The sequence below is a fragment of the Solea senegalensis genome, linkage group LG17, assembly GCF_019176455.1.
Source record: "Solea senegalensis isolate Sse05_10M linkage group LG17, IFAPA_SoseM_1, whole genome shotgun sequence".
NCBI lineage: Eukaryota > Metazoa > Chordata > Actinopteri > Pleuronectiformes > Soleidae > Solea > Solea senegalensis.
The window spans coordinates 586,656-614,155 of record NC_058037.1 but is presented as its reverse complement, the minus strand read 5'-3'; the positions used below and the strand labels follow the sequence as shown (position 1 = coordinate 614,155).

The 27,500-nt window shown below is 42.4% G+C and overlaps 2 protein-coding genes across 4 annotated transcripts; both read right to left on the bottom strand.

The window, feature by feature from the left end:
* Nucleotides 1-882: 882 nt before the first annotated feature.
* On the bottom strand, nt 883-5,119 carry LOC122783856 (probable G-protein coupled receptor 139). The gene is made up of 3 exons (XM_044048772.1): nt 4,673-5,119; nt 4,271-4,358; nt 883-2,644 (listed from the first exon to the last, which is right to left on the bottom strand). The coding sequence occupies exons 1-3, from the start codon at nt 4,718-4,720 to the stop codon at nt 1,578-1,580; spliced, it is 1,203 nt and encodes a 400-aa protein (XP_043904707.1). The 5' UTR covers nt 4,721-5,119; the 3' UTR covers nt 883-1,577.
* A 62-nt stretch (nt 5,120-5,181) lies between these two features.
* On the bottom strand, nt 5,182-26,342 carry fynb (FYN proto-oncogene, Src family tyrosine kinase b). Of its 3 annotated transcripts, XM_044048769.1 has the most exons (12): nt 26,066-26,342; nt 21,337-21,433; nt 18,557-18,655; nt 16,686-16,789; nt 16,453-16,602; nt 12,093-12,257; nt 11,367-11,522; nt 9,411-9,590; nt 8,680-8,756; nt 8,205-8,358; nt 7,735-7,866; nt 5,182-7,037 (listed from the first exon to the last, which is right to left on the bottom strand). In XM_044048769.1, the coding sequence occupies exons 1-12, from the start codon at nt 26,310-26,312 to the stop codon at nt 6,829-6,831; spliced, it is 1,770 nt and encodes a 589-aa protein (XP_043904704.1). In that variant the 5' UTR covers nt 26,313-26,342; the 3' UTR covers nt 5,182-6,828. The 3 variants fall into 3 exon arrangements, with proteins under 3 accessions (XP_043904704.1, XP_043904705.1, XP_043904706.1); XM_044048770.1 differs by lacking the exon at nt 11,367-11,522 and having other exon boundaries at nt 26,066-26,341; XM_044048771.1 differs by lacking the exon at nt 12,093-12,257 and having other exon boundaries at nt 26,066-26,341.
* Between the last annotated feature and the right edge of the window lie 1,158 nt (nt 26,343-27,500).

Genomic DNA, 27,500 nt, shown 5'->3' with positions numbered 1-27,500 from the left:
TATATATATGTATATATATATATATATATATATATATATATATATATATATATATATATATATATATATATCTTATAAAAATGTAACTGTGAGTCCCATCATTCGAATTCTGTATAGTGTTTGCTGTATTATGGGATGTCTTGTCTGCTTTGTGAGTGATGAACTTGAGTGTGATCAGATGAATGTTCTCAGTGGTCGTATTTCCTCCACCCACTGGACCGCTAATGCAATTGCATTAAGTTCTCCTGTGTGCACTGACACTTTATCACTAAACCATTTATGTTTTTTCATTTGAAATTCTGGGACGAAAAACTCCTACTCGTATTTTTTGGGATGGGTTTTCTGATGCATCTGTGTTTACTTGAATGTTACCATGGTAACTGTCTATATAGACTTGTGTTGGATGTGGATTCTGGCTCAACATTCAACAAAGACAGTAACACATGCGTCTCAGAGCCATGGATGGTTGTGTGGGTTAGACTGTATCGTTCCTCCATCTCCATCAGCCTTAACTATTCAGACACAGCAGCTGAGGGAGTTGTCTGACTGTTGCACTCTGCACTTCCACCAATAGATGGCAGCAACTTTCACACATTTTTACACACTGGACCTTTTAACAACTTTCTTTGCACTGTTTTGATGAGTTTTCACTTCATCACATGCTGTTACAAGACAAACACATGACTTTGATTCATGTCGTAAGACAAGGAGGTTGTTGTTGTTGTTGTTGTTGTTGTTGTTGTGGTATTTAGCACTGGCATGCTAATATTTGTTAGTTAGCACAGTAATAACATAGTATTATGTCACAATGAAATGTATTGGACAAATTAAAGATGATGATGGTGCTAATCGTGCTGAAGAGGAAAAGTCAAACTCGGGACGTGAATATCAAAATCAATCATTTAATGGCAGTCATGCAGCTCAACCTCATGGTGGCGCCACTGTAAAAGTGTAGGGAGAATGACACATCATACATTTCACATGACGCCACTGGAGGACACAACATGGCTCCGTCATGCATTTCCATGAGATACTGTCCATGTTTTTATCAAAATGCCACACAGTTGTTGCTCCATCAGTTGCACTAATCGATGAGGTCACTGGACAGTCACGGGGGGAGGGGCCAGAAATTACAGTTGAATATCCGGTGTAAAAATATCATGATATAAAGACTTGGTGCTGGTGTATTGATGTGTATTTCTCTTCTTTGTGTGATGAAAGCTGCTTTACAGCACAGTTTAGCCGGGTGGGAAAAACATTGCTTACTAATTCCCTTACTAATGCTGTTACGTTAACTTTCACCAGGCTACACAAACATCACGTTCACGTAAACACCGCTTTGACATTAGTGATATGACGACTGTCATATCACTGTATATATATCTGTATAAACGACTGTTAACTGTTGTCGTTTATACTTTTACTTCACTTATATATATTTATACTTATATACTTTTACTTCACTTTTATTTGTATATGTTTAAAATAACACAATTGTGAACACGACCCCGAGATACTTAACTCCTCCCCCTCTCCCACAGCGCACATTCCACCCTTTTCTGAAAGAGTGAGACGAGTTAACGCAAACAAATGTTTCCATGAGAAGAAGATGAAGGTGAGAACAGGTCATTTCTACTGTGTGTGTGTGTGATACTGGTGAGCACCACAGTCACGGGTCTGCTGCCCGGCGACAGCTTACGATCCACGACTGAGAAGACCTTCATGGTGGTGTGTGTTAGAACAGAGCCCAGCTCACGGGCCTTGTCCTTACACGTCACCACCTGGACCAGCTCCCTCCTGAAGCGCTGGCTGACCATGCAGTAGAGCAGGAAGTTGGTGGTGGAGTTCAGGTTCTGCAGCATGTTGGCCAGGTCTCCGGCCACGTTGATGGGAATTCTGTAGTCATTCCTGTTGAAGCTGGAGTAGTTGTACTTGGTTCTTAGGATGGCGTAGGTCACGAAGCGAGGAAGGCTGAGGACGACGAAGGCCACAGAGACGGTGCCCAGCAACAGGATGGTCCTCCGCAACATGCCCCTGATGCACCTCCCCTGCATGACGCGGCACTCCTCCTTGGTGAAGAGGTGGCTTGCGCGGCAGAGATGGTATCCTATGAGGTAGTTGAAGATGATGACCAACACGATGGGGACTCCCCCTGAGAGGAACATGGTTATCCAAACAATTACAGTGGCGTAGACCTCGTCACGGTAATGACACCGGGGCAGCGTCACAATCTCCCCGTTCACAGTGACGTTGACATCGGAGACTATGTTGATCCAGCCCAGTGGCACAGAGACCAGATGAGACACCAGGACGATAGCCACACAGGTCACTTTAGTGACCCAGGCCTGGGAGAAGTGCTGCTTGGCTGCTGTGCTGCGGAGAACCAGGTAACGCTCGATGGTGAACGTCACCACGATCCAGGAGGAGCTGTACAGTGATCCGTGCTGCAGGAATCCCAGGATGCCACACCACGGATGGGAATGCCAGAAGGGCTGCAGCAGCCAGAAGGTGAGGCTGAGGTCAATGAGGATCACCCACACGACGTAGAGGGAATCCACGATGGCCAGACAGCTCAGGTAAATGCTCGCCGTGTCGGACATCCCACATTTACGGAAGCAGATCATGTAGAATGTGAAGAGGTTAGCTGGAAGGGAAAGACAGAAAAGATGGATTTACTGTCTCTCAGTTTGAAACATGACCCACAAGAGAATGTCTAAGAGAAATCTCAAGCATCTTTTGAGGGTGATTTATATTTAATTAACATCAGTGCAAGTAGAAGCTTCTCTCTCTTTCTCTCTCGTTTGTTTTTGTAAAATGATTCTCATTATTAATTCCAGACATCCATAACACTATCTCTCTATGTTTAAAAACACATTTATTTAAAGGTGCAGTGTGTAAAAAAAATAGTGACATTTAATGGTGAGACTGCAATAAATAAATCTCTGCCATTTGGCTTTATTCTATTTTGGAGGTGTAGTTCTTCATCTGTATGTTTTTGCCTGTGGAGTCAAAGGTAAATGTCTGCATGACATGACCTTGCCTGACCACTTGGGGGCAGCGGGAGCAAAACATGCATCGGCCACAGTCTCACCAGTTGTCTCATCTCACATGCTGTGGTCTCAGACAAGTCCACTCTATGCCTTTAAATAATCTGTGTGTGTGTGAAGGCGGTTGTTGCTAACGCCAGAATAGTATGCAGAGTAATTGTTGCAGAAATCTCTCTCACCTACTTTATATAATAATAAACACACTTTTATCTTATACGTATACATATCACTAACAACAGAACTACTGTCCACTGTGCGTTTAAGGAGCAACATCCTGAGATCTTAGACAGGGGAGTCAGGTTTGAGATGACACATTTAACTCATGTGACAGACAGACAGACAGACACTAAGTCATGACAGAGCCGTCGTGACAGAGCTGTCGTCATAGAGCCGTCGTCATAGAGCTGTTTTGACAGAGCTGTCGTGAAGAGTGACAAGTCAATAGGTGACAGCTCATGGGAGCACCAGAGCATTGACAGGCTGTTGTCATAGAGCTGTCGTGACCAGGCTGTTGTCATAGAGGCTGTCGTGACAGGGCTGTTGTCATAGAGGCGTGACAGGCTGTGGAGTCATGAGCTGTGGTGACAGGCTGTTGTCATACTGTGGCTGTGTCATAGAGCAGGGCTGTTGTCATAGAGCACAGTGACAGGCTGTTGTCATAGAGGCTGTCGTGACAGGCTGTTGTCGCGTCGTGACACATAGAGCTGCTGTCATAGATGACAGAGCTGTTGTTGTCGTGACAGGCTGTCATGGCAAGTGACAGGCTGTTGTCATAGAGCGTCGTGACAGGCTGTCGTCATAGAGCGTGGTGACAGAGCTGTTGTCATAGAGGCTGTGGTGACAGGACAGAGATCATGTGCGTCAGAGCTGTTGTCATAGAGGCCGTCATAGAGGCTGTTGTCATAGATCGTGACAGGCTGTGTCATAGAGCTGTCGTGACAGAGCTAGCCGTCATAGAGCTGTCGTAACCTGGTGACAGAGCTGTCTTCATAGAGCTCACAGAGCTGTCTTCATAGAGCCGTCGTCACAGAGCCGTCGTCATAGAGCTGTCGTGACAGAGCTGTCGTGACAGAGCTGTCTTCATAGAGCCGTCGTCATAGAGCTGTCGTCACAGAGCTGTCGTGAGAAAACCACTTCTGAAATACAAACCCTGTAAATTGATTAATAATAATCTTCCCCAATGAAATTGGTGGAGCAGCAAACGAGTGTATGTGATGACAAACCTGGAATTCCCATGATGCACAGCAAAGGGTAATAGATCTTCTGAACAGTGACAAAGACGGCTCCCTCCATTTCACCACATGCTAATACCTGCAATAAAGCCATTAGAGAGATGGACGGAGGTTTTTATGACACCATCATGTGTTTCTGTTAAACTATTGCAATTGATCTGAGGCTGTGGAGATATAAACACATGTAAAGACCAGGAATAATAGAAATGGAACCATGTTTTGACAGAAGTTTAGAAGAAGACAGTTGATCTGTTGCACGTGAACAGCACACACAGATACAACTGTATTTAAGAGCTCTTTCAATTTAACAACCTTTTACAAATGTAAAGAAGCAAAACTGAAATATTTCTGTCAGGTCCAACAAAAGAAAAATGAAGGAAATGAAACATGTACCTGCTGCGTATAGTTTGTCCTTGTAGCTGTGAAAGTATCACACACCATGTCTGTGTCCACAGAGGTTCATGTCAGCTGCTGTGTGTGTGTGTGTGTGTGTGTGTGCGACAGTCTCTGCTGCCTCCTCCTATAAATCCTGCAGAAGGAGGAGTCACACCACGTGAGACAAAGAAGAATGAACGTGAAAGCAGCCTCATGCTCAGATTGTCTTGTGTCACCTCAGAGCAGAGCTGCAGGTCCTCTGACGCCCTGTTGTTGTGGTCCTGATGCGACCAGGTCTCTGTTCAGGCTTGGACTCCGATGACTTGTGTCCATGCAAACAGGAAAATAATAAAACAATAATAAAGCAGCATTGTCAGATCACAATAATTACACAACATGACAGTTTGCTTTTCATACTTTTTACATCAACAACTTTGACCACAAATAGGTTTTGTTTCCTAAGATAAGTAACCTGATCCTTACACACACACACACACACAGGTCAAAGTTCACATGAGTGTCTTGGAAAGAGTGTAAAATGTTTATTGTTCTTTTCTGATTTTCAAACGTCAAATCACTGAAATAAAAGGTGTTAAAAAATGCAAATGAAAGATACAAAGGAGAGAAGTTAGCATCACATAAGCATTCAGCTTCACAACCGACAGAAACAAAGAGGTTTTCATTGGCCTTTCAATCCATTTTCTACTCAAACGTTAAAATCATCAGCTTCAGTGTGAATGATCCTCAAAGATCCTCTAAACACACAAAGTAAAACATAATCATCTGTGAAAATCTTCTTCAAAACCTGAAATAAAAGGAAAACAGAAATATCGACGAGTGGTCTGCACTCAGCTGCACTGTCCACACACACACACACACACACTTCTCCCAAAGATAATAACCATGATGATGAGCTGAAATAAACCAAAACAGTCTTCAATTAAAACAACCTTTTCATTTCCTCAAGATAAACATCAACAACAAAAGGAAAAACACCAGATTTTCTGATCAAAGCAAAGAGCGAGATACGCTGAGATTGAACCCCCCGGAATTTAACTGTTCAAAATTTGAAAACATCTCAATTTCACTTTTCTGGCTTAAAAACCCAAAGGTTTCAAACATGTGAACGCTCTGATGTGATCACATTTCAGTATCCCAGGTTTAAAAGGATAAACTGCTGATCGACTCCTGCATCAGTGTCACATGACCAATGGAACACAGTGTGATTGGATGAAAGTTAGTTTGAAACCTTTCCTTATATTTGATGTTGACTTTGTTGTTCTTTTCCTCTAATCAAATTTGAACACATTGAACGTATATATACTGCATATGTATATATATATATATATATATATACATATAAACATTTATATATCCATATAAACATATTCCGCATGCTCACATTTGATTTGAGGAAACAAAAATCTGATATTTTAAACCTTTTTTTATTTCTAAATGTGAAAAACAGAGAGGAGAACATGAAAGGATTTATTTAAAAAAGAAAAATGTGATGAGACATATTGACTTCCATACAAAAGTGACATACAGTATACAAGTGGAGACTGTAGGGAAAAGTCCGCATCATGCTTATAGTTCATTTTAACATTATGGAGAAAAGAAAAGAGCAGAAAACTGAGGCTTCCAATTCAATCTCTAGAAAATGATAGAGGAACTATAGAATAATACCAGGTCAGGTTCATCTTCCTTTTCCTTTATTATTCTTCTTATTATTATTGTTATTATAATTGTTTGTGCAGGAGAAAATAAAATCTTTAACGGAAGCAAACAAATAAAATAAAACAAGCTTTTTTCAATTTACACTGAATACAGGTATTTCATTGCATGATCCCAGCGTCCGTCTTGCGTCCGTCTTGCGTCCGTCTTGTGTCCGTCAGCTTCCACGTGTGTCACCGTGTGCAGAGTTCAGACGTCAGAAAACAACCAGGGACTGAAATACTGAGCTAAAAAAAATAAAGGCCGAGCTGCGAAGGCTCCAGAGTTTGTTTTTTTAACAGCACTGATTCAGCCAGTGTGGTCCCAGCCTCGAGGCCCCGAGGCCCCGAGGCCCCCACACACACACACACACACACACACACACACACACACAGCCCACCTGCCTATCCCACACCATCATATTAATGGCCAAGGTTTCTTCCAGGTTTCTTCCAGGGGGATTAGAGGTTGTCCCCGGGCTGGTACTGAGGCTCAGTGGCTGTGAAGTAGTCCTCCAGGAAGGCCTGCAGGTACTCAAAGGTGGGCCGCTCCTCTGCATCTTTCTTCCAGCACTGCAGCATCAGCTCATGCAGAGAGATGGGACAATCCTGGGGACACGGCATCCTGTAGCCACGCTCCACCTGCTCCAGCACCTCGCGGTTGTTCATCCCTAAAAGTCACATGGAGACCACAAACACGGTGGCAACCAACGTTATCTGACATCTGAAATCGTCAAGTTCACCATCATAACATCTACGATATCTTAGTGGCCACTTTTTCTCTGTGACTCACTTCTTGAAAGTGAAGCAGCCACTTTTACATCACAGTTTGTTCAAATGTGTTATTTTGTGACTTTTACCTCAGTGACACAAACTTAAACTTAACTTTAGACTTTAGCTCCATAAGATGAAGCACTCTCCATGTTTTCTTCAGTGGGTATAGATTTAAGAACATGAGCTTACAGTTCTAGCTTCATTCAGCTGGTTCTTGGTTTTTTTGCTGGTTCCATACTAGAATCAAACTGCAGATTAAAAAACATGCGTCATCTTTGTTAATCATTGAGCAAAGACACGTCTAAAGTCTCCGTATTGAACAGAGGAGGATTCAGACGGATGATCGTGAGCTCAATCTCACTGGTCTCATGAGTGATTCTAATGATTACTGTGGAAATCAGTCTGTGTGTTATAATGATGATGATGATGATGATGATGATGGGAAACAACGTGCCTCACACCAACACTGAGTAGAACTAGAACTGTATCATTTATTTATACAAACTGAGTTTAAAAACACGATGACATCTGATGTGAGGTGTTAGCATGATGCTACTGCTGCAGCAGTGGATAATCCATGCTGAGTCCCCTCACCTGGATAAGGCACCCGGCCCTTGGTGACCAGTTCTGTGAGCAAGATGCCAAACGACCACACATCTGACTTGATGGTGAACTTCCCGTACAGCGCGGCCTCCGGGGCGGTCCACTTGATGGGAAACTTTGCACCTGCGGGAGAGAGGCGTGATGAACAAGGCCTCGCTGACATCACCGGTCCAGCGACAGTTATGTGTGTCTGTCTCTCTGTCCACAGCTGCCAACTTTTCCCCTTTCTGGCGACAAAGACGCTGATTGATTTGACTGTAAATATTGAATGAGGATTGTAATAAAGTGTGGTGTTGCTGTTGCTCTCAGTATCAGGTTGTTAGTTGTTCCGCTCTTTAACGCAGCTTTGAGCTCCAGTTTGTGTCCACAGAGATGGAGCTCAGTGACAGACGCTCACAATACTACATCACTGTGCTCTCTCTGTGTGTGTGTGTGTGTGATTGTAGGGTGCAGAGCCCCACCTTGCCGAGCAGTGTATTCATTGTCTTCAATGAGCCTGGCCAGGCCAAAGTCAGCGATCTTGCACACCAGATTGTCTCCCGCCAGGATGTTGGCGGAGCGCAGGTCTCGATGGATGTAGTTCATCCTCTCGATGTAGGCCATGCCTGCTGCCACCTGCAGCCAAGACAGCATGCTGCATCAACACTACACCTGCAGGCCTCCTGTGTCCAGGTTCACTCATCCAAACATATCAATGACAGGGTTTGTTCTTGTTTGGAGCCGAGTGATTGTGCACAAAACAAAGACTAATAAAGCAGGAGGAAGTGGTTTTCAGCTGCATTTAAGCCTTCAAACGCTTCTCTTACTAAAAACTTTACACTGGTTATGCACATCACTGTTTTACACTAAATGTTCAAATACACAATTTTGGAGGGAAAAAAAAGCCAATTCTAGATTATATAACATCAGCACATCATCTGTGCCCAGATTAAATACCTGAGCAGCCATGTCCACAAGATTTGGCAGCTTCAGTCCTCGTCCTTCTCCATCCTTCAAGAACTCCAGCAGACTTCCTACAGTTCACACACACACACACACACACGTCTACATCGTGCATGTGTCAACATCTCAATGCTCCACACACGCTACAGCTGAACTACTTGTAACCCGGCAACAACATCAGCTGATCGTTTTTTATCTGTACTGAAGATCAGCAGATACGACAGAATCTGCTTCTCCTTTGTGAAAATGCAGCTTTAATGGTCTGAACTCAATGTGGCAGCTTGTGCACACACACACACACACACACACCACACACACACACACACACACACACACACCACAAAAGCACACCATGACACAAGTGTTCCTGTGATGATGATGACAGTGCTTTAGATCTTCATCCCTCTTCTAAACTAACGCCCTCGTCCCTCATGTGGAGGATAACGATGGATGATGATGAAGCCACATGTTTCAATCTAAAACACACAACATTTAATGGCACGTCTACTTAGCTCGCTCATGAGTCATACAGTGAATGGGTGAAGTGTAAAATTCATAAATACAGATTATTTTCACCATATCACCAAGTAAAGTAAAAAAATCACAAGTACCACGTGTAGGTAGTACAAATATCAAAAAGACTTTACGCTGCAAGTTCACTTAGTTAAGGTGTGGAAATCAGCATGATATGTGTGTACAAACACTGACGCCTTTGATGCCTCTACCTTTGCCCATGTACTCTGTGACGATGTAAATGGGCTCCTCAGACACCACAGCATACAGCTGCACCAGTTTGTCATGGCGAAGCTTCTTCATGATCTGAGCCTCCTCCAGGAAAGACTCTGGAGACATGGTGCCGGGCTTGAGAGTCTTCACCGCCACCTTCGTGGTGCCATTCCACGTTCCTGCACCCCACACACACACACATGGAGTCATATTCAAACCATGCCATTCCAAAGTCAAGACACCACAAGTTAAAAACAAGGGCTTACAGCAGGGGCCTCAAACTCAAAATGACCTGAGGGCCAGTGAACTTCTAGTCTGGTCAGGAGTTTGTGAAAAAATGAACTGCTTATGATTAGAAATGAATCAATGATGATGTTTCAAAGTAAAAGTGTTTTGATATATAGTTCATTAGAGTTATTACAAGTGTTTTTTAAATATTTTCTAGCTTCTTAAATGTGAATATGTTCTGGTTTCTTTGCTCTGTATAACACAGAAATCATTCAAAGTGAAAGACATTTGAGGACATCAGCGTTTACAGGTTTGAGGAACACTGATCAACCTTTCTGACATTTTATGGACCAAACTATTACTTGATTGATCGAGAAAATAATCAACAGATTAATAAATCTGAAAAATAATCCTTAGTTAGTTCTTAACAAAAAATGCTGCAAAATGAATCTGTAAATAACAAAAACAGACAGAAACAAAGTGTTCCACTGGGGGAGCCACATGAGGCCCGCGGGCCGCGAGTTTGAGACCCTGGCTTAAAGTCTTGCTTTGAAATGACAATGTGTTAACCATGCAACACAGAGATTAGGGGTTAGTCCTTTTTACTCTTATGTTATGCTGAAGGATGGACTTGAGATTGAAAAAGGCTTTTAAAGCCAGTAGAGATGCAGCAGAACACTGACGCTCAAGTCCTTCACTGGATGATTCACCAAAGCAGGCGACGCTAATCTCACTACTGCTACTGTCACAGCACATGCTTGACACACCACTGAGTACTCCACTACTCTCCGAGTACTCCACTACTCTCCGAGTACTCCACTACTCTCCGAGTACTCCACTACTCTCCGAGTACTCCACTACTCTCCGAGTACTCCACTACTCTCTGAGTACTCCACTACTCTCCGAGTACTTGACACACCACTGAGTACCCCACTACTCTCTGAGTACTCCACTACTCTCCAGTCTGACACCCCACTGAGTACCCACTACTCTGAGTACCCACTCTCTCTGAGTACTACTCTCTGAGTACTACTGCTCTCTGAGTACTCCACTGCCTCTGAGTCTCACTGCTACTCTCTGAGTGCCCACTACTCTCTGAGCTTGACACCCCACTGAGTACCCCACTGCTCTCTGAGTGAGACTTTACTACTCTCTGAGTGCTCCACTACTCTCTGAGTACTCCACTACTCTCTGAGTAATTTACTACTCTCTGAGTACTCCACTACTCTCTGAGTACTCCACTACTCTCTGAGTACCCCACTACTCTCTGAGTACTTTACTACTCTCTGAGTACTTGACATCCCACTGAGTACCCCACTACTCTCTGAGTACTTGACTACTTTGAGTACTTGACTACTCTCTGCATCATTTATTGTTATTGTTATTGCTGCACAGTTGCACAGTGGGGCTTGTTCACTGGGGGTGTACTTGTACATCCAGATGTGACAAATAACAATCTTGAATCTAATAGAAAATAATTGGCAGATTATACTAAATATTCCATGCTAACCATATAGTGAATAAAACCTTGTTTATTGATGTTGATGGTGTTAACGTCGTGTGGAAGCGTTGGAGCGCTGTAACTTAACAGCCTTTGCTTTTAACCTTCCATTAATTCACTGAATTCCAAATAGGAAAACAAATAAACTAATCAATATATCAACATAAACGACTTCAAGACGCCTCACTGTCACAAAGAAAACAACAAAAGTGCAATTTGTTCTTACCATAGAACACATCAGCAAAACATCCTGTTCCCAGCTTTACTTCCAACTCAAGTGCGTTTCTGCTGATCTCCCAGGCGTCATGACCCAAGCCCACAGTGTCAGGGATGTAGTTCACACAAACGCCCGTTAAATTAAAGCACAAACCATCCGCATCTTCTACAGGGGGAGGAAGGGAGGGAAGGCAAGGCACAGGGGGTTAACTACCAGGGAGAGGAGCATGCAATCAGGGACATGGAAGGGAACCATCGTTAAACTGAGACAGCAGAGACTCCGGACAATGATGATTTTGAGAGGAAGGTCCCAGACTATTGCCCCGTTTCGACCCAAGAATGACCTTCCATCCTTAGTGATGCCCTCACATGGAGATAACGTGATAAAGCACTGCTGTGTCCTGCATGTGTCTCCTGGGACCACATGAGCTAATTTTACAAATATACAAAGACATGAGACAAACTGTGGGTCATAGGTCATCAGCTGATGAGACACACTCTAACCCATTCTGAGGGCAGATAGCACACGTCTACAAATGTGTCCTTGTGATCAGGAGTATTAGCACCATCTGCCCATGGTTGAATCACTCAGGATGGATCGTCTGAACGTGGTGTAAAAATGACCTGGAGCCCAGATTGAGACAATCTGCTCTGGTTTTAGGATTCTAGTGTCTCTGCTGACCAGCGTGGCCCCGTTCCCTGTGACCCTGCCACCCGGAGTCGAACGGATCCGTACCCATCCAGACCTCCCCAAACTGCCCGTTCCCAAGACGCTTGATAAGTTGCAGCGACTCCCGTGGGATCTCCCACACATCTTTGGTTTTGACGGACAGGTCAGCGAGGCGGGGCATCCCTTTGTGGCAGGGAACCACCAAGCGACAGCAGAGGCCAGCGGCGCGGTCTGTACAGCGACACCCAGCGACACCCAGCGACACCCAGCGAAGCAGAAACCAGAGAGACGTACAGAGAGTTAGAATCAAAGCAACACACAGAGAGGAGAAACGAGCACGAGGAGGAGAAAACATTTAACAGCTCTTCATCTGATTATCAAATCAACCTGAGTTCTGTCTGATTCTGTCTGATTCTTACTGATCATCAAATCAACCTGAGTTCTGTCTGATTCTGACTGATCATCAAATCAACCTGAGTTCTGTCTGATTCTTACTGTATTTTACATTTTTCCGCAGTGATTTTGACTTGAATTGGACCTGATACCGATATGGAGCATCGTATTGGCTCATCTCTAATTTCTAGAACCTCCTGTCAGCTCCGTTCGATGTCACAGCGAGATCATGTGAGAACACAGAGAGTAAAAGCTCTGAATAATCTACAGCGAGTACGTGTCGTGTGTCCTGACACAGATTTGCAAAGAATGTCCGTACTCAATTCTCTGTGTTTATGTCCGACTATCAATGTTTATTTGAAGTCAGAGTTGGTTTTGCTCTTCTAATCTGCTGGCATTCATCATTGTGATGTTGAATGATTTTAGGAATGGTTGCTGTCGACGTGTCTTCTTCCAGCAGAGTGAATAAACAGTCATTGTAAAGGGACAGGCTCTCTGTAATGGCTCACTTTGGCTAATGGCATCTATGACTCCTTTTCATTTTACGATAATGAGGGTCATTTATGTGAGGAGATTACTCATCTACAGTTGTGGTTAAACATACAGACTTCATGATGCACCATGGGAAACTTCAGCTGCTTCCACTGTTCCTCTGCTTGGAGCTCGATAACACTACGTTGTCTGCGTCGTTACTCTAGAGGAAGTCAGAGTGTTTACCAGTCATTGATTAAAGCAGTGAATTGGGGCAGAGTTTCCGTTGATGCAGCCACACTGACACGTAGACGACCTGGTATCTGGTCGAGGCAGCGGAGGCTGGAGGGGGAAAGGTCCCCGAGGGTGTTTGCGAGGGGCAGTAAACACAAGATAAAAGCCTGTGTTCCACCTTCAAATCGACCATTAAAGCCCACACTTGACTCACACATCAATACAGCTCAATATGTTCAGTGTGACTGAAGCTGTGACTGTGTGGCCCACTGACATCATGGAACACAGCGACCACCAGCGGCTCATGTTCCTTCAAGCTAGAACAACTTAGAGGAACCGTCACTGACATCAATCTGGGAAAGCTCAAAACCAATTACTTTGAGAAAATCCAAAAAAGGAAATGTTAGAAATATCAAAATAAGAAGTTGAAACAATACCTCATCTTTGTCTTTTACTTTCCTGGTGCAAAATAAAAGACAACTATTTCATCTTGTCATTATTAGGGATGAACCAAAACCACCACGCTCGGTATCGGTCCCACACTCGTACTCAAATCACGGGATAAAATGTCAAATCCAGTACAGTCCAAAAATCCTATGTATCGCATGCTTCACTGTGCACAGCAACAACATTTTAGGGCTGTTTATTTCGTCTTTAAGGAGAATAATAATTGTTACACTCAAAACTGCTATGAACTACATTATTCACCCATTCACCCGTTCATGCACACATCCAGCATCTATGTGCAGCACATTTTCTGTCACACATCGTTCATACAGTTAAGTGTCTTGTCCAAGGACACATCCTAGTTCAAATACAGTTTTAAACACTGAATGAAGACACTCACTGCTGATGGGCTTCATCGTCATCTCATGTCAACAGACATTCATATTTAACCCTTCCATAAAACACACAAACTGCATTTACATACTGTACTGCACTATACTGTACTGTACTATATTATACTGTACTGTACTATACTATATTATACTGTACTGCACTATACTGTACTATACTGTACTGTACTATACTATACTATACTTCCCTAAAAGAAATCACTAAACACTGAACTGAATGAACTGCTGACTGCTGGGGCACAACGACATGACAACACCATTCATATTTAACCCTATCCATAAATACACTGCACTATACATACTGTACTGTACTATACTGTACTGCACTATACTGTACTGTACTGCACTATACTATATTATACTGTACTGCACTATACTATATTATACTGTACTGTACTATACTACTATATATACTGTATATACTATACTATATTATACTGTACTGCACTATACTATACTGTACTGTACTATACTATATTATACTGTACTGCACTATACTATATTATACTGTACTGTACTGTACTATACTATATTATACTGTACTGAACTATACTATATTATACTGTACTGTACTATACTATATTATACTGTACTACACTATAGTATATTATACTGTACAGTACTATAGTGTACATTACATTACATGTCATTTAGCAGACGCTTCAATCCAAAGCGACATAATGTACAGTGTTTAAGTCTTTAATGCAAGTTAAAGAGAAATACTTCATAAATCCAAACACATGAGTTAGGTTGAATGTTTGAGTGGTATAGAATTATTATATTATTATTATTTATGAGTGGAAGAATAAATCATGGTCTCTCAGCTTCCATAAATTCACTCAGCTATAAATCTTTCCATCTTCAAGTGAAGATTATCTTGCACAATATAATAACAGGCGCACAGTTTAGCCCATTAGACCAAGACATGACAAACAGAAGAAAGCAAGAAAGCCATAAAAGCACAAGCCCTGAAAGAGAGTCAAGGTTATTTGTGGAGGGATGTTGATTCCTCTGTGTCATCTGGAGAGGTGATCAAATGTAAAGTGATGGTTAATGTTCCATGTCACAAACACACACACATACAGAAATCAATGTGCCAGTTAGAGCGTGACGCCAATAACATCCTACACATCACAGTGTGTGTGTGTGTGTGTGTGTCTGTGTGTGTGAGACGCCACAGAATCAGTGTCAGAGGACAGACGTCATGAAATCAGAAAAAATCTTTGTGTGTCGTCAAATCGTCAAGTGAGGAGGGACACAGGTGAACTGATGCAGATGTGAACACACTTAATACCCACACATCTGTTTGAGCTCACAGCGACACAAACTCAAACCCTAACAGCTCACTACAGCTATATACATATGTATGTATATATATATATATATATATGTATATGTATATATATATATATATATATATATATATATATGTATATGTATATATATATATATATATACATATATATATATATATATATATGTATACATATGTATATATATGTATATATATGTATATATATACATATGTATATACAGTATATACATATATATGTATATATACATATATATATATATATGTATATATATATATGGTTCCTGTTGACTGAATTTAAAACAATGACTGTGAACCTACACTGGAAAATGCTGTACATTATTAACTGTATAGACTGTATATTCAATCATATTCTATTTTGTTTTTTAAACTAGATATTTTGTGATTAAGCAGTAGTTTCCTGTATAAATACTAGGTTTAACTGTATAACATATCTTACTTGAAACAATATGACTAGATGCTATGATAGCACACCTACACTATTTCAAACATGCACACTATTATATCATATATCCGACGTTTTGTGAAAGTTGAGAAGTCGCAACACGTGGTCATTGCGGTAATTTCACACACGCTTTTTGTCCTATTTTGTACGTCAAACAAATGTTATTTTAAACATGTTTTATTCTGTTCAAATTTAACAGGCAAACTCTGGTGTTCATGTACAACTAGTGTTTTCTTTTGTTTTTCTTCATTTTAAATTGTTAATACACTATTTTATATTGAAAGTTATTCTGTAAAGGTTATTCTCGTTTAAAAGCACATGGTGTTCCACTTGGGTTAACGTGGAACCCTCAAGCGTGAATGTGAAGCTTCTTGATGCAGATGTACTGTACGTCTGGGCTACGTTTACATCATTACAGCGATATTTTACGTCTGTTTCTGATATTAGAGTTGAGAAAACGCCTGCGCCCGACTTGTCTTGCTTGTGAGCCAGTGCAGATATGAGGTGCAGAGAAGTGTTATAACCTAACACTGCCATCCTACATCCTAAACTGAACCACAGAGTGACAAACCAGCATGCAGCGGAAAATGACCGAGAACATGTTTTATGTCTGGAACTGAAGCAGAACACATTCTACAATGAATCAGAATAGAGAATACATTGAATCCTAAGAAGAAGCCTGAGGTTTCACACCTGAGTAATGCTGAACGAGCTGCTGCAGCATGTCAAACTGAGCTCTGGTGGTGATGTAGTAGCCGCCGCTGTCCAGTTTGCGGATCTTATAATGTTTGACGTGGTCGCCTTTCACATCGTCCCAGTCTCGTATGGATAAGGAGAACGCACCTGGAGGAGACGCAGCACCACTGAGTGACTCAGTAACACATTCAAATAATGCACAATCACCATCTGAGTGTCTGTGGTTTTACCCTTTGTGGTTTCACTCTCTCGGATCAGATAGGTGCCTCTTGGGTTGCCTGTGGACAGCAGCTGCCTCTCTGCGTCTTTACGACCCAGTTTACCAAAGTACCAGCTGCAAATGCAACACACACCAACATCACTGCGTGTGACACTGTGTGTGTGTGTGTGTCTGTGTGTGTGTGTGTGTGTGTGTGACACACTGACACTGTGTGTGTGTGTGACACTGTGTGTGTGTGATACTGTGTGTGTGACACTGTGTGTGTGACACTGTGTGTGTGATACTGTGTGTGTGACACTGTGTGTGACTGTGTGTGTGTGTGTGACACTGTGTGTGATACTGTGTGTGTGACACTGTGTGTGTGTGATACTGTGTGTGTGTGTGACACACTGACACTGTGTGTCATGTGTGTGACACTGTGTGTGATACTGTGTGACTGACACCGTGTGTGTGACACTGTGTGACACTGTGTGTGTGACACTGTGTGTGTGTGTGACTGTGTGTGTACTGTGTGTGTGATACTGTGTGTGTGTGATACTGTGTGTGTGTGATACTGTGTGTGTGTGATACTGTGTGTGTGTGATACTGTGTGTGTGTGATACTGTGTGTGTGATACTGTGTGTACTTCAGTACAACAGAATGACTTAGAGAAGTTTGACACTTGTCCACTGTCCACACTCATAAATTCTTTCTTCCACAAAGTTGAATTGAAGCCAAATTTGCAGGAATTGTCTGACTTTCTCTCTCGAGATGCAAACAGACTTGACTTATACTGGGTTGTTATTCTTTTTTCATGGGTGGACAATAGCAGTTAGATTCCAGCCATCATTGCACCCATGGACTCAAATGGATTTTTAAGGAGGAAAAGTCCTTTCTTATGGAAGATAACATTTATAAATCAATGGAATTCTTAGATCAACCATTTAATATCATTCCTGTATCCTCTGGATAAATCTCACACGACTATTGTGGTCAAGGTCACATACAGTATGACCAGTTTTTAATTTATTTTCACCTCTGACTGTGCTGTCGAGTTACACTGTGTGTTACACTGTATACAGTACAATATAAACAGTACTACTGATGACTGATGACTACGATGCACCAGGTTAGACGGGCCCTGGTTTACAGAGGCTGATGGAGACACTTGTGAGAGAGTGTTCTCTGTGGACAGGTGAGCTGAGAGTTGCACTCTTCAGTCTCACCATTAGATGTCACTAATTCTCAGTCATTCTTGCACACTGGACCTTCAAACACATTTGTACATTGAAATCTTCACATTATCAAATCTGCTCATCTTTAAAAACCACTGCCATAGAGGCTTCACAGAAATATGACCCCAGATTTTAACCATGAGGAAAAATCTATCACATGACGACCTGTGTTACTGTTGTGAACGTATGTGTGCTGCTGATTAGTGTAAACACCCCAAAAAAGAAATAAATAGGAGATGGTCTTCTCACACCACCTCTGGATGTGTGGTTTTAGTGATCGTGTCAGTGACCGTCGTGTCAGACCTAGGGTAAGACCCGGGGTAAGGCCGTCGTGTCAGACCCTGGGTAAGACCATCGTGTCAGACCCTGGGTAAGACCGTCGTGTCAGACCCTGGGTAAGACCGTCGTGTCAGACCCGGGGTAAGACCCGGGGTAAGACCCGGGGTAAGACCGTCGTGTCAGACCCGGGATAAGACCGTCGTGTCAGACCCGGGGTAAGACCGTCGTGTCAGACCCGGGGTACGACCCTGAAGGCCACGGTGCTTCTGAAGGCCGCGTTGGCGGCGTGTGAAAGGGTACTAAAGATGTCCAATAGAATGTATGAATGTGTGAGTAAATGTGTGTGAATGGGTGAATCACAAAACTGCAGTATCAACACAGTACTTACTCTTCGGCCTGGATAGAGTCCACTGGGGCCACATAATTACTGGGAATGTAACCGCTGCCCCCGGTGGTGAGCGAGCGAGCGTCCCACCAGTCCCCTTCACTGAGAGAGAAAAGACAAAACATGATGAACCGTGATAAAATAAGAAAGACGGTAAGAGGTCAGAATGCTGTCTAAGAATAAAGAATAAAGAATAAAGAAAGTCTACTGTATTTCCAACACAGAAAAAGGGTCATTGTTAAAGAAAATACATGAAAAACTAAGTATAAAACATGACAAACAGCCAATGAACATCCAGCATCACTAATGAAGCCCATGTGACTAATATCATTCATCAGTGAATTCTACCATTGTACTGAAAGAATCCTTTAAATTAGCCCTTTAACACACAAACCCCAAAATGTCTGTCTGGACTTTTTTTGCTTATTTTAAACATAAAAGGGCCAGAAAATGTCCTGTGAGTCAGAGCTTTTTGCCCATTTTTCCAGAATAACTTTTAATATATGGCTGTTGTTTCAAACTTACTGCAACAGATTCACATTTGAACAGTATAAAACATATTTAAAGTACAGGCGTTTTTCCAACTCTCTCTTCTCTGGTGACAAAGACACTGATTCACCAGTTTCCTGTAACAGTGAACAGTGATCCAAATGATTTCTGGGAAATAACTACTATGAGAATACATCTGCCAAATATCACTTGATTTTAAGTACAAATATGAAATGCATTTTAATTCTTCATTTATGTTGAAATGCACGTTGACATACCTAGCTTCTGCTAACTATTAAGGACGTGAAATGTTAGTTAATTGCTGTTAAAAATGAGAACAGATTAACAAAACACAGATTAACAATGTATTTCATTTCAGATTATACTTTACTTTACTTTGAAGGTTAAATGTTGGCTCAAACCTAATCAGAGCAGTATTAATTGTTGTCTGGTTATGTGTATGTGTTACAAAGTGCTGTGATGTTATAATATACATAACATATAATCTGGGATTGTTGTCGCAAATTAGCGATTGCAATAAACTCTTTGTGCAGCACATCAACTTCATGCTGATGATAATGTCTGCATGTGTTCTGTAGAACCAGCAGAGGGCGTACATCCACCAAAGCACTGACAGAGTTAGCAGAAGAAGAAGGGAAACATAAGTGAGGAGAAATCCTTTTTCAGGCAGAAGAAATAAAAAGAATTCCAAAGATCAGTGAATCAAGTGAAGACAACAAAGACATATGAAGCTTTTCCATTTTCCATTTCTATACATTTTATACATCAGTGATAGTTCTGCTGAGGTTCTAACCCAGCGGAGCCGATACTAAAATGTGACGTGTACAAAACAACGTCACGGCAGTTTCATGCAGCCGTGATGTGACCAATATGAAGTCATGGAAAATGGCGCGTCTGATACCAATAGAGTCACATTGTGTCATTTACTTAACTGACATACAAAACATGGTTTACACTATAATTAACACAATTCACATTGGTAATGACGGTGCTGGACCACGGCTGAAACACAAACACAAACACACACACACACACACACACGTACAGTATGTGTTGCTGTTGTAGTGAGGACACACTCCTTAGCTCCTTACCTAACTTTAACAGGACAGTTCAGCTGTCACTGAGAAACTGAACTGTGTGCGTGAACCTGGCAGAACTATGGCTGAAGCTCCACTGGACAAGACCACAAGCACAAACTAACATGTTTACATCTATTAAGCTCTTAAAGTCCACTTTTAGTACGACTGACATGATCATTTCTTTCTTTGTTATTTTGTATAATTTATGAAGTGAAGACAGTGAAGACAGTGAAGACAGTGAAGACACTGAAGACACTGAAGACAGTGAAGACACTGAAGACAGTGAAGACAGTGAAGACAGTGAAACATGGCTGTTAGAGGAGACAAGAGGAATGGCAGAATGTGCAATATGGTAAAAACCTATTGTTCACCACTTTATCTCACTGTTAAACAACCTTTTCCAACGAGGAACTGAAGTCTGAGTCGTGCTGTAAGCCACTCACTCCCCACACCAAAGGCTGGAGAGGAAACCAATCATTTCACGTCACAGCACACAGGAGTTGTTGTTCCACTCAGGAAGAGCATCTGCCATTTAAAACCTCAATTAATATGTGGACAGCAAGTGATCCGCTGTGGCATCACTTGCTAAGCATCACAAGTGAAGCATCACAAGTAACTGCAGCATCACGAGTGACTGCCAAACCCCAAATCTAGACCAAACCTGATTCCAACCTGAACCCTGAAACTGTGCCTGAACCACTGACGGTGTGCCAGATGACAAGGACCGGCCCAAACACCATCACTCTACAGGTCTAATGCTGCGTGCGTTCACACCAAACACCAAATTCACATTGACTTTGTGTGTAATCTCACAGAAAACAGTCAATCTGGACCTCACAAAGACACAGAAATACTGTCCATTCACTCTTCGCTGCTGGCTGGACTGCTCCTCCACCCTCTGTAAACCTTAAATAAACTCTTTACTGCTGACTGTCATATTTCATGTTCAAGCCACCATTTTTAGACCTTTAATATTGTGCCAAACGTAAATCTGCTGCCAATCCTGACTTTCTAAAACATTTTTATTGGATTGCAGCCTTGTTGTTCAAGAAGGGCTATAGCTTGCTGCAGATTATGAAACCAACGCACTTCATGTTTGTGTACAGGCAGCCATTTTATGTCCCCCTGAAAGACCGAGATAAACAGGGAAAAGTTCCTCATTCCTGCTTCTGATAAGCAGCTGCAGCTACTTACGAGCTGTTGATAATCTGGAACCGCTCTCCTTTCCTGAAGCTGAGGTCGTCTTCTGTCCGTGCCTCGTAGTCGTAAAGTGCCACAAAGAGGGTGACTCCTGCAGGGGCAATTAAAAGTCAGTGTCAGCACAAAGCAGATTAACAAGGTGAAACTCACAGAGCACATGAAATAAAAACATCTGTGAGTGAATATTTCATGTGAACTCTTCAAATGTGGCAGTTGCTCAGACCTCATGTCTGACACTGTGTCTGTTATTCTTCAACACGTTTACTCAGAAAGTATAAAACTATAAATGTCTTGTTTTCTCCACAAACCAAAGATATTCTGTTTATTGTCATAGAGGATCAACATATGTGCTCAATATAAGTGACGTCAACAGACTGTCGGCCACTGATCAGAGAATCTGAGAGTTTCGTCACTGGAAGAGTCATGAGTGCGACTCTGTGTCAGTGCAGTGAGCAGAGACAGAGTAGAGACAGTAGTCAGAGTGAGACAGGGGCAGGGACAGATGCAGAGAATACTTTAAAAACAAAGAATACTTTACACATATCAATAATGTGCTGTGCAAATAGCCTTTTTTTGTATTAGCAATACAAATGGTTTGAGACACAACACACACACACACACACACACACAGAGGTCTATCTTGGGTTCTGGTGCTCGTGAATCATTGTTCTGTTCAGCTGACGTTGGCTTGTTGTTAGTTTGTTAGAAACATTCAGAAACTTCTCTATTATCCAAACCTTGTCATCAGTATACATGTTGTTGTGGGACGTCACTTAAATGAGTCCGGGTTACAGCGAGACCAAAAGTTCCGCCTGCTAAACTTTAGTTAGGACTTAAAATAAAACGATTTTTTAACTATTTGACTCGAACCTGAATTGAATTAGACGCATATTTTTGAGAACTTGAAACAAATAAATTCTAATATCTTTGTCTGACATGCATCCTTCTTTACATACCATATCTGCCTCTGGTGTGTTCCGCATGTTCCCGCCACAGGAAGCTGTTTTAGGTCAGTCAGTGCACCGTGGGCTTTATACATGTTCTCGCGCACTTTTTCCTAAACCTCTCGGTCTTTTTGCAACTTTTGTGTTGTTTTCTTGGAGGAAAACAACACAAAAGTGTCTGTGTCACTGTGTCACTGTGTCATCCATGCTAGTTTGTTGTCTTCCGCTTTCTTCTCCGCGAGCGACTGTACCTCGACCAATGGGATGAGCGTATTCTGTGTCGTCATACTCGTGTGTGACGACACAGAATACTGTCAGCTCATTGGTCACAGAGCAGGAGAGAGTCTGGAAACACGTTTACCGTAACTTTTGACCGCGGACATACATGTTGTTAGTTTACGCCTTGTGACGTTTTCTGCACATATCACATATTTCTAAACCGTGCATAATATCAGAGGATATCGTGATACTGTGCTTTTCTAACAGCAGGAGTCGTTCTCAAAGATTCACTGACTGTGACAGGTTTGCAAATCTACAACATATGATTCTGTTTTGAGATAAGACCTTTATCCTCCAGTTACATAAGAGAAATATGACGTTACGCTTTGCAAAAGAGAGAGGAAGACAGATCTGACAGCGGCTTCTCCTTTCACTACAGCGGTTCATTGACTGCTTATCTGTGCAGCTGTTACTTTCATTATGTTCACATAACAATGAAAGAAACACACCGTAGAACATTTCTCTTGCCCTTGGTGGATATTTGCATTGATGAGGCATCTGCTTACTTTTGAACTCCTGGGAGACTGAAGGATTACCTTTAAAAATCACTGAATTACACCTGAGCCGCAGTGAATGCATGAGCAGTGAATGCATGAGCAGTGAATGCATGAGCAGTGAATGCATGAGCAGTGAATGCATGAGCAGTGAATGCATGAGCAGTGAATGCATGAGCAGTGAATGCATGAGCAGTGAATGCATGAGCAGTGTGTCTGCATTGTGGAATGTCTTGCTTTCTATTGCAGTGCCTAATGATCGGGTTAAGTTTAAAGCAAACTATCACAAACACAACAATAGCTGTTTCAAATTAAAAGCACTCATAAAGCACTTTCTGTATGCTTTTATTCTGAAACAGTTGCAGGATCCTACCAAGGCATTCATTTGAGTAGATATGCATTTCCATCAGTCAAACTTTGTTTATATAGCACTTTTCATACAAGGCAATGCTACTCGGCTGGTGTTATTTATTAAGAAAACAAAAAAAACAGCAATGAATAAGTGAAGAAGTGAGGAAAAGAAGAGAGGAAAGGACGTGAGGAAACACTATCATGGAACTCACAAATGGCTGCGAGGGAAAACACTGGAGACTAACAACAGGAGGCAAAAGATATAATGTAATGAAATAGATAAGTGGATCAGTACTTCAATAAATAAATAAATAAATAAAAGAGTAAAAATAAAGAATAGATCTCAGGTGAAGGCCAGGTTAAAAAAGGTGAACGTTCTCTGTTGCCCTCAGGTGTTCAGGGAGGCTGCTCTAAAGACCAGGACCATAATAACTGAAAGAGGCCTCAGCAAAGGTTCTTAGTTCTAACTGAAGACCTGAGGGTCCTCGATGGTTCACACCTGAAATGCAAATCTGATAGTGGAGACCATTTAGAAACAGGAATGTGCAGCAGAAAGAAGAGAATTACAGTAATCCAGTCTACAAGTGATGAAAGCATGAATTAGAGTCGACTGTATATGCATATCTACTATATTATATTATATTATTTATCGCCATTTTCAAAGCTAAAGCTCCACAGCAGATCTAAACACCTTCATTTCACTCAGAACTTTTGTCCGTTGACAAGATCATTTGTTGCTTTCTGTTTTCCACACTGAGTGGGATCAAAAAACTGCAAACTAACCCAGTTCATTTCACTGAGCACTTTTTGAGGCGGACTCCACCACATGCTCTTGTTTTTCATCATGTGCTTGTGAAGCACTGTTGTGTTTTAAATGTGTAACTGTTGACTGTTTGTTGTATTTGCTGCTGAAAAAGGATAAATATGCATCAACAGAGCTTTTCCTTGTGACAGCTGTTTGTCAAGTTGTGACACTTAAACTCTCTTTAATGCATTTATTTAAGTCACTTTACTCCAGACTGGACGCACTGGTATGAAGAGGGAGCATGAGGCTATTGTCCACACGTAGATACAACTGACCTGATGCATTTCATGTGGAGAGAGAGACACAGACAGAGAGAGAGAGAGAGAGAGAGAGACACAGAGAGACAGCGAGAGAGACAGCAAGAGAGAGACACACACAGAGAGACAGCGAGAGACAGAGAGACAGAGAGAGAGACACACAGAGAGACAGCCAGAGAGAGAGACAGAGAGAGAGAGACACACAGAGAGACAGCAGAGAGACAGCAAGAGAGAGACAGAGAGACAGCGAGAGAGAGAGAGAGAGAGAGAGCAAAGAGAGAGACAGAGACAGAGAGAGACAGAGACAGAGAGAGAGAGACACAGAGAGACAGACAGAGAGAGAGAGACACACAGAGAGACAGCGAGAGAGACAGCAAGAGAGAGACAGAGAGACAGAGAGAGAGAGAGAGAGACAGCAAGAGAGAGACAGAGACAGAGAGAGACAGAGACAGAGAGAGAGAGAGACAGCGAGACAGAGAGAGACAGAGAGAGAGACAGAGACAGCAAGAGAGAGACAGAGAGACAGCAAAGAGAGAGAGAGAGAGAGACACACAGAGAGACAGCGAGACAGCAAGAGAGAGACAGAGAGACAGCAGAGAGAGACAGAGACAGAGAGAGAGAGACACACAGAGAGACAGCGAGAGAGACAGAGAGACAGCGAGAGAGACAGCAAGAGAGAGACAGAGAGACAAGGAGAGAGACAGAGAGAGACAGAGAGAGAGACACAGAGAGACAGCAAGAGAGAGACAGAGAGACAGCAGAGAGACAGAGAGAGAGAGAGACACACAGAGAGACAGCAGAGAGAGAGAGAGAGAGACAGCAAGAGAGAGACAGAGAGACAGAGAGAGAGACAGAGACAGAGAGAGAGAGAGAGACACAGAGAGACAGCAGAGAGAGAGAGACACACAGAGAGAGAGAGAGAGAGAGACAGAGAGAGACAGAGAGAGAGACACACAGAGAGACAGAGGTTTTGCAGAACGACCAAACCTTGAACACTTCTCATGTTTATGACTTTTATGTTAATATGGAGCAAAGAAACTATTATTCAAAAGCAGAGAACTTGGTTGAATTATAAAAAACATTCAATGATCATTCATTCAGTCATCAAATGAATGATTGACGAGTTCATTGATGATCTGTGACTGTAGGAAAACCAGAGGATAGAAAATGAAAAAGCTAAACCTCCTCTCGCCTCCTCCACTACCACTTGGATTAGGATTACACAGCACACAAAATAATCCACACTAAATTGAGTGGAAATGCAGAGCAGTCTGAACTCAGTCAGACAAGGAAATCCTGAGTGGGAATATTCTCAACCTAAACAATGCAACTGGAGTGGACATGTGGACATGTGGACATGTGGACATGAGGACATGTGGTGAGGCTGTGAAGAAACATTATCCTCCACATGAGGGTCGCTGGTGCTAATCCCAGCTGACACAGACACGTCACAGACTCTGCTGCTTTAGTATTTTGTTAAATGTACGTACAAACAACAACAAACATGGAGCCAAACCTTTTTTCTTTCATTTTTCAATGACACATGGTCAATGTTAGTGTTTCAGCAGCTTTAACAGGACACATGTCCCTTACCCGTCCCCCCGCGGGTCCTCAGGGTGCCGGTGTGCGAGGAAGAGCTGACCCCTCCGAAGACGGTCATTCCTTGTGCGACGGGGGCGTGGAAGTTGTTGTAGTTGGGAATGGCAGTGACCCCAAAGTTGGGGTAGTGCTGCGGTGTGGGGTCAGCTCCATAGCGATAGCCAGGTCCCTGAGAGATGCTTGTATCTCGCTCATCTGTCAGTTTGTTTGTTTCCTTATCCTTGCATTGCACACAGCCCATTATCTATAATCTGAGAGAAGACAGAAAACAACACACACATGAGTTTGGTTTGGAGGGAAAGAGAAGAAGTGGATCATAAAAAACACAAAAGGCAAACGCAGGCACTGCATTCAACCTTCAGCCTGTGAGCTTGACTGATGGAGCCATGAGAAGAAATATAATGTGTGGAAGAAGGACAGAGCTTCACAGGACTCACACATGCAGCAGCAGCAGCAGCAGCAGCAGCAGCAGCAGCAGCAACATTACCATGTTCATCTCAAATGTAAGTTAACGCTGACAATCCAAATATTTGAATCTTCTGATTTTCTGATTCACTCACAGTGAGTTGATGCTGATGCTGATGCTGATGCTGATGCTGACTGACAGCATGAGAGTCTGTTTGTGCACATTTCCACTCCATCCGTACTTCTCATGACCGTAACTCTTAGACCGTTTGTGAAATCTAGAAGTGGCGATCTGGTGTGACCCCACCTGTCGTCCTGTGTCAGCTGAGATATTTTTACATTTAGTAAAAACTGCTGTTGCCGCACCATCGCGACAAAAGCTGCAGACTGAAAAGGTTTCTGTGGGTTTTTATGATCTTATTTAAGTGAATGTTCATTATAGCAAAAGAGTTTATGGAATTGGAGTCATCATGTCATCTGTCGCAGACAGACAGCCGTGATAACAGAATGTTTATTTAACACCTGCGATCGGAATTCAACTAGCAACCATCATATCAAGTGCAGCTGCAGCTGCTCAGACAGAGTTCACAGAATGTTAGTGTGACACACCTCGAGTGATCCGTCACATGCACGCTGATGCAGACTGAGGCCAGAATGGCTGTCAGTTCAATCACAGTGAGTTGTGAGATAACAAGTCTATGTTTCCTTTGGAACTGTGTTGTGTTCCAATACTTTTATTATGTCCACATTTGACGGCTCACCGTCTGGAAAGATCAGTGTTGGTGTCGGGATGTGCACGCGTGACTGTGACCACTGTGAAATACGACCTCACTTTCATAAAGACCATATTTTAGTTTCACTTATGGTGATAGTTTAGAGTTTTGCTCTGCTGCTGCTGATGATGATGATGATGATGATGATGATGATGATGAAGATGATGTGCTGGCAGCGTGTGAATGGATATGAAAGATGAGTGATAGAAAAAAACATTCAACACGCAGTCACAATATCGACGTCAACAATC

Bases quoted from the DNA above. Each gene is read 5' to 3' on its own strand.
- LOC122783856 (XM_044048772.1), bottom strand. From the start codon at position 4,720: ATGGTGTGTGATACTTTCACAGCTACAAGGACAAACTATACGCAGCAG. The intron at 4,359-4,672 runs GTACATGTTTCA...GCTTTATTGCAG, and splicing joins GGACAAACTATACGCAGCAG to GTATTAGCATGTGGTGAAAT. The intron at 2,645-4,270 runs GTTTGTCATCAC...TTTCCCTTCCAG, and splicing joins GTGCATCATGGGAATTCCAG to CTAACCTCTTCACATTCTAC.
- fynb (XM_044048769.1), bottom strand. From the start codon at position 26,312: ATGGGCTGTGTGCAATGCAAGGATAAGGAAACAAACAAACTGACAGAT. The intron at 16,603-16,685 runs GTAAAACCACAG...CGTCTCCTCCAG, and splicing joins AGAGAGTGAAACCACAAAGG to GTGCGTTCTCCTTATCCATA. The intron at 7,038-7,734 runs GTGAGGGGACTC...TGTGACTTTTAG, and splicing joins GGGCCGGGTGCCTTATCCAG to GGATGAACAACCGCGAGGTG.